The sequence below is a fragment of the Macrobrachium rosenbergii genome, chromosome 59 (genome assembly GCF_040412425.1).
Source record: "Macrobrachium rosenbergii isolate ZJJX-2024 chromosome 59, ASM4041242v1, whole genome shotgun sequence".
NCBI classification, from domain to species: domain Eukaryota; kingdom Metazoa; phylum Arthropoda; class Malacostraca; order Decapoda; family Palaemonidae; genus Macrobrachium; species Macrobrachium rosenbergii.
The window spans coordinates 6,685,208-6,692,707 of record NC_089799.1 but is presented as its reverse complement, the minus strand read 5'-3'; the positions used below and the strand labels follow the sequence as shown (position 1 = coordinate 6,692,707).

General features: G+C 36.3%; 1 protein-coding gene across 27 annotated transcripts in view; it reads right to left on the bottom strand.

Moving 5' to 3' along the window:
- Positions 1 to 7,500, bottom strand: part of LOC136837694 (sodium/potassium/calcium exchanger Nckx30C-like) — a 537,491-nt gene that overhangs the window by 29 nt on the left and 529,962 nt on the right. For all 27 annotated transcript variants that reach the window (XM_067102582.1, XM_067102592.1, XM_067102587.1 and 24 more), the window contains 4 exons: positions 5,879 to 5,994; positions 3,076 to 3,212; positions 2,435 to 2,538; positions 1 to 856 (listed from right to left, as the gene is read on the bottom strand). The exon at positions 1 to 856 is cut by the window's left edge and continues 29 nt beyond it. In XM_067102582.1, coding sequence (XP_066958683.1) covers positions 678 to 856; positions 2,435 to 2,538; positions 3,076 to 3,212; positions 5,879 to 5,994 — 536 coding nt within the window. In that variant the 3' untranslated portion in view covers positions 1 to 677. The remainder of the gene's footprint in view (positions 857 to 2,434; positions 2,539 to 3,075; positions 3,213 to 5,878; positions 5,995 to 7,500) is intronic.

Genomic DNA, 7,500 nt, shown 5'->3' with positions numbered 1-7,500 from the left:
GTGGGTTGGCATTGATCTAGCGTCTATATAAAGTCACTAATACAATTGTATAGAATCGGCCCTCTGACAAACTACCGTGGGCCTCAGAGTAAATGGGTATTGGAGTTGTATCCGCTACTTTCCTATGTGAAACCTGGGGGTGATTGGGGCGCCCAAAAGAACCGAAGAAACATGACCTTGTAGGAATGAACCGACGAGAAGAGAAAAGTACACCCGGACAACTCAACTGAACTGTGTGCTTTAACGATCAACCCTTTTTAGGAGCATTCGTTGGTAGTGAACGCAAGAAGCGAGAGTTTCAGTTCTTAACTTAAAACTGGCAATGAATGGGAGTTAAACAAACAATTCCTCGACTGAAGAGTGTTGGAGAAAGTACGTGTGTTTTCATTTTGAAGATCAGTTTTCAACAAGAATCGAGATAATCGGCGGCATCATCTTCTTCATAGATGAAGTTTGTTGTGTTTGAGATGTGCTCCCCTCGTCGACGATTCCACCCTCGTGTTCCTCCTTGTGTTTGCGCTCTTCTTCTACTTCTTCTTCCTTCTTCGCGGAGGAAAAGATTCGGGTATGGATGAAGCGGAGGATGCGAAGAGGAACGACAGGGGCAGTAGTAAAGTTGCATCCTCCCTGACGGATGTCCCTCGGCGAAAGGACGGGTGGTTGACAGGTCCCCCTCCTCAGATTGGACAGACGACAAACCCATACTTGAAACTAAGGGACGAGATGACGAAGACGAAGTAAAGGACGAACATGGCTGCTCCCAGGCCCTTATTCATCTTCCATTTTGAACAGGCAATGGAGATGATAACAAACATGAGCATGCTGAAGAGCATCATGATGGAGCACGCCATTCCCTCTGCAAAAAGAAAGAAGAAGATTCACATTAAATCCCCAGGAGGAGGAGGAGGAGGAGGAGGAGGAGGCGGGGGGGAGTAGATCTACTCGAAATGAATGTACACATTACAACTTTCTTGTGACATCAACAAACACGTCACTGAACATAATAACGGATCAAATTCTCAAATTGCAAATACGTGTATTAAAGTCAGCATGAATGAATAAGGATGTATAATGATAAGTTAATATAATGGTAAGTTAAATGAAAGGAACAGAAGGGAGGACATGAAGTATACCAGTGAATTCACAAAAAAAATTGCTTGTTATGACTTTTGTCAGATAATAAGAGGAGTGACAGATGTGAACTACTGTATTTAGCTGTTCATGTTTAACATTATATATATATATATATATATATATATATATATATATATATATATATATATATATATATATATATATATATATATATATATATATATATATATATATATATATATATATATATATATACATACATATATATATATATATATATATATATATAGGCCTATATATATATATATATATATATATATATATATATATATATATATATATATATATATATATATATATATATATATATATATGCACACAAGTATATACAAATTCTGGATATAATGAAAGACACAAGCATATACACTCTGCCCTAATACCGTATTTGCATTTGTGCAACAGTACTCTAGTATGTATGATGCAATAGACAATCAAAAATAAGTTTAGTATTCTGTTATTGTACAATAAAAGAGAGAAAGAAAAAAACATTCTTTTATTTTTCTTAAGAAAATTATTTCTAATATCCAAAAAGTTCTTTGCAATCAAGTTGCGCGTTATCACAGTTAATCCTCTTCCCTGGATTTTTCAATACTTCAACATTTTCATGAATTGTTTCACTGAATTCAGAGAGGTTCACCCAGCAAAAATTGACTTCTTTACATACCACTTCTTTTCACTAACAACAGCTGTTCCATAATCTCTAAAGTCAGCAGGTGTAAAGAGTTAAGGGTTCCGAAGACTGACACTGATCTGCTTCTCATTTGTCTCCATTATGGAAAATATTAGCACCGTCAATTCCTTTGTCAAGAGACAAACAACGGTGGGAGCACGACAATTGATAACGGTATGTACGCGAAATAACTGCATTGGGTATAAATGCAACCAACAGTTCCTCTGAATTTCTGCATTAGGTATTTATGAAGTCAACTGTACCTCTGAATTTCTGCATTAGGTATTTATGCAGTCAACTGTACCTCCGAATTTCTGCATTAGGTACTTACGCAACCAACTGTACCTCTGAATTTCTGCATTAGGTACTTACGCAACCAACTGTACCTCTGAATTTCTGCATTAGGTACTTACGCAACCAACTGTACCTCTGAATTTCTGCATTATGTACTTACGCAGCCAACTGTACCTCTAAACTCCCAATGAAAAAAGCAAGACTTCTATTTTGGAACATCCAGCTCTAGCTATTCTGAGGCCTCATTTGAGACCACCAACAAGAACTATAGGAACCAAGAACTACACCAGCACCACAGACAAAGGTCGACCTTACCTGAGTTTACCTCGATGGGTTTGACGCTCCAAGGATTTTCCTTCTTTTTGATATAGTTTCCAATCACCTGAGATAAGGCATGGAGTAACCACGGAATTGGCAACCTGCAAAATGTGAATATGGTTTTATTATCCGAGCGATTGTGACCGAGACATAGATCAAGTAGTTTAGAATACTTCATTAAGACTTGATTAGTTAACTGGCTTGGACCTCATCTCATAATGTACCTGCATCTCTCAATTGTCATTCAACCGTTATATTAAAGTTTATAATCACTTATTTATAATCAGATTTTTGTTGCATTCTATTTCTCTATATTAAAATAAAGATATAAAGATATTTTGTTTTATAAACAAACACTCATACACACACATATAGTATACATACATACATATATATTTGCATATATACATACATTTATAGAAATTATAGAAAGATAGATTACTTTAATGAATCTTCGACATTTGGGTTTCCAGAATATATATAATATATATATATATATATATATATATATATATATATATATATATATATATATATATATATATATATATATATATATATATATATATATATAAAGTCAGTATAACAATAAATACCAGAAATAAAGAGAGAGAAAGAGAGAGAGAGAGAGTACCCACCCACAGGTGACGTCGAAGAGGTTGCTTCCAACGGAGGACGAGACTGCCATATCCCCGAAACCTTTCCTGGCCACGATGACAGATGTGATCAGGTCAGGGACGGAAGTACCTGCCGCTAGGATCGTCAGCCCCATTACCTGAAAGATTGAGTCGTTCTGTTACTGTAGGAAGATTTATCCCTTGTCTTATTTACATCAGTATTTTGTGTGACCTTGCTGTTGTTTCAGCACGATTTCAACTTTCTTCTATTTCCATCAAGATTTTACAGAATAGAATAGAATACAGAATTTTGGCCAGAGACTAGAACCTATGAGGTCATTTAGAGCTGAAAGGGAAATTGACAGTAAGAACGTTTGAAAGGTGTAACAGGAGGAAAACCTCAAAACAGTTGCACTACGAAACAATTGTTAGGAGAGGGTTGAGGAAAGTAAGATGGAAAAAATAGAATATTAAAGGAGGTACAGTAAAAGGAATGAAAGGAGCTGCAGCTGGGGGCCGAAGGGACTCCGCAAAGAACCTTAAGTAATGCCTACAGTACTAACCCCCTAAGGGGCTGAAGATTTTATAACACTCCTGTTGTTTCAACGAATTTCAACTTTCTCTTGCTTTATCAAGATTCACCTTCACCAGATTGTTCTGCCCTAAATTGGAAAACTGCAGTATTTGAAAAATTTTCGAAACTGAGATATGACACCTATTGGGCTCGTGAAGCACAAAATATACAAGTTACTGCAGTTTCAGAATGATTTTTCAATGGTTTCCATGAGTATTTAGGGGGTCCCATTTGTAGTAATCAGTAGTAAGGCAAGGGAAAGCTGCAGTACCTATCACTTTTCTCAGTTTTGTATTTTTGCAGATGCTGCAGTCTTCCATTTTAGGGTAGTGTTGTGTCTCCAAGATTGACCTTTCTTCTGATATATCAAGATTCAGAATTCTGTAAATTAGCATCCTAACTTTACCTTATCAAGAATCAATATGACTGTGGCTTCTGCAGGATTTAAGTGTTCTGCGGTTCTTAACAAAATCCAACCTTTTACCAATTTCTTCATTGTTCATCCTCTTCGCTTCTTCATCAAAATTTAACCTTTGTTACGTCAGCAAGACAGGAGATTTCATTTTCGCCATCTATATTCAACCTTTCTGCAGTTGTCAATGTGATTAAACCTATCTCTTTTGCAGGGTTCAACATTTCGGTTGTTGTAACAGAATCACTGAACATTTCACTGCTTTGACAAAGATTTATCCTGTCGATGATTTTGACAAAACTAGTTTTAACTTTCCTGCAGTTTGTACAAGACTTAATCTTTCCATTTCTGCGACAAAAACTACCCTCCAAGTTGTTGAATCAGTATATATAGTTTTTACTTTTCGTTGCTCTCTATAGACAACCGTATAACTCAACATTCTAGAACTTACCTGTGTTTTAAACTGTCAAAAGAACTTTGAAAAAAAAACAGGAGGAAAAGAAAAAAGATCGCTTGACTTGATATTTTGTTATCAGATTCTTCGTACTGGTTTTAAAATATACTGTAGCTATGCCTATAACTAGTAAGAAACTTTATCAATATTCTAATATCAGCTTGCAGTACCAGCTGATAACTTACAAAACTGTACGTCCTCTTTGAGATGCATGTTTGAAATCTTTTTCTTATGTATATTTAAGGAACAAAGTCAAATGATCTCTGAACAGTCACTAGTTTTTGTAAGAGAGAGAGAGAGAGAGAGAGAGAGAGAGAGAGAGAGAGAGAGAGAGAGAGAGAGGATACAGTTAAAATGACTGTCGAATCTTGAGAAAAGGAAAACGTAAAAAGAAGAGAGAGACAAGACGACGATAAAAACGAAAAGAACTGAAGCTGAAACGAACGTCATAACACGGATGGCATTTCCGGAGAGCAAAGATTAAGTCAATCTTCGATGAATGGAAAGGCCACTTTTTCCAGGACAAATTCCTCCTTCCACTCTCCCCCCCAAATCCCCCGCCCCAACGAGTACTGATTCCTTGTGCATTTTCTCAGGGGACTGCAAAGACGCATTCCTGCTGTGCTTCTTCTTTCCAAAGGAAAGAATTTCTTCCATAGTCGCTTTTCGAAGCAACGGCTTCTCGGTCTTACCTCCGAGATTCTGTTTCAAACAAGAACCCATAGTCTTACTTCTGAGTCTTTTTCTTACTCTTGAGTCTATGGTCTGATCCCGGAGCCTTACCCAGTAATCTACTTTCTTACACAGGAGCTGACATTCTTATCTCTGAGTCTTTCTTACTCTTGAGTCTATGGTCTTACTCCAGAGTCTGTTTGCTCACACAGGAGTTGATATTCTTACCTCTAAGCCTTTGTTTTACTTACGAGCCAATATTCTTACCTCTGAATTTATACTCTTAACTAATTCTATATTCCTTTTCCCTGAAGCTGTACTGTTTGCTCTGAGCTTATACCTTACCTCTGTGTCCACATTCATACCTCTGAGTCTATGGTCTTACCTCTGACATTATGCTGTTACCTCTGAATCTACATTCTCATCTCTGAGTCTACGTTCTTACCTCTGATGAGTCTCCGGTCTTACCTCTGAGATTACACTTGTACCTGAGTCAATGTCTTCACCTCTGAGTCTATGGTCTTACCTCTGAGATTGCACTCTTACCTGAGCCAGTGTCCTCTGAGTCTATGGTGCTGTCCCTGAGGTTACGCACTTCCCTATGAGTCTATGGTCTTACCTCTGAGACTGCATTCTTACCTGAGCCAGTGTCCTCTGAGTCTATGGTACTGTCTCTGAGGTTACGCACTTCTCTATGAGTCTACGGTCTTACCTCTGAGTCTATATTCAAGGCCTCCCCGGTAAGTGTAGCCCACCAAACCATGAGGTATGAGAAAATCGCGATCCAGACTATGCTTCCTATGAAAGTGACGAAGAAGAAGCGCTTCCCTGAAATATCAAGAAGACAGTTTGAGCATTCTGAAAGAAATGTCAGCTATATATATATATATATATATATATATATATATATATATATATATATATATATATATATATACTAATGTACATTAATTGAAGTAGGAATAAGCAAAATGATAACGATGCAGATAATCTGGATGTGAAAATTTAGAAACTATTTATGAAGATGTACTAGTTAAAATGATAAGACATTCTTCTCTCTTTTGGCATAGTCCGTTGGTGTAGTTCATGATTAGGTCACTATCCCGACATTGTACGTGCAATGACATCGTTTTTGTCAAGATATACGTACAGCCTTCCTCATTTCGTCTTGCTATGCCATGAATGACGAAACCAAGGGAGAAAAGCTTTGCGTTCGCTGAATTCGCAAGATACCTTCGTTGATTTCAAAGAATCTAAAACTGGAAACAATGTCCTCTCTTGATAATTTTATTGCCATCAACATTATCATCATGACATTCATTATTCATCAGGTCTGTTTGTGTTTTCCTATTTCCATCAACAAGTCGACATAAGCAATCATATTTTCATCATTACGTGATTGGAGCCATCATGTTAATCTTATTGTTCTGATGAATGATATTGACAAGCACTATTGTTGCTGGTAAAATGATGAAAACTGAGGTTTAAATATGTATGTGGAAAATGCGTCGTGTCATCTTTTAGTGATAGACACAGACTAACATCATTGAAATCCAGAAATCACTCGAGTATTCATTACGACATTATCAGGGCCATAACATTCGATGTTCTTAAAATCAGCACTTATCAAAACTTGAATATTAGCCTGATAGAGTTAAGGTCTTATATTTGCAGAAGCCTTGCAGATCATTTAACAAAATATTCCATCTCATATTTCAATAATTCACTGTAGTGGACAAAGATATTCTCAGTTGAATTACACCTTACGAGAGTGTGTCTCAGAATACTGCCATTACAATTTCCTAAACCATAATGACAATATTCTATTGGCAGCTACAGCAAATCACTTCAGTTTACCTTGCTTTCAAGGTCGAACGTCATGTTGCCAGTGAGGACACGAAACAGGGAAGGATGCAGAACGCTACATTGGGGAAGCACTTGAAATGCAGTCACTAATTTATCTTTGAATAGCAGGTACGTAGACTTTGGAAGCGTATGAACAACACTAAAAATTCTGCAGAAATATAACTAAGCAGAATGAAACGTTATAATAATAACAATAGTTATTATAATTGCTCATATAGTTACATGAAACTAATTTTTACCTTTGATATTTACTGGCTGAAATCTAATCTATTGAAAATATTTCATTATTGTTTACTTTACCTAGAAAACAGGCATTTCACTATAATTCTACCTAGAATAGTTAAGCATCGCTGTCTCCTGAATAATAATAATAATAATAATAATAATAATAATAATAATAATAATAATAATAATAATAATAATAATAATAATAAACTATATAGGAAGGCAGCGACTGACGCAAGATAC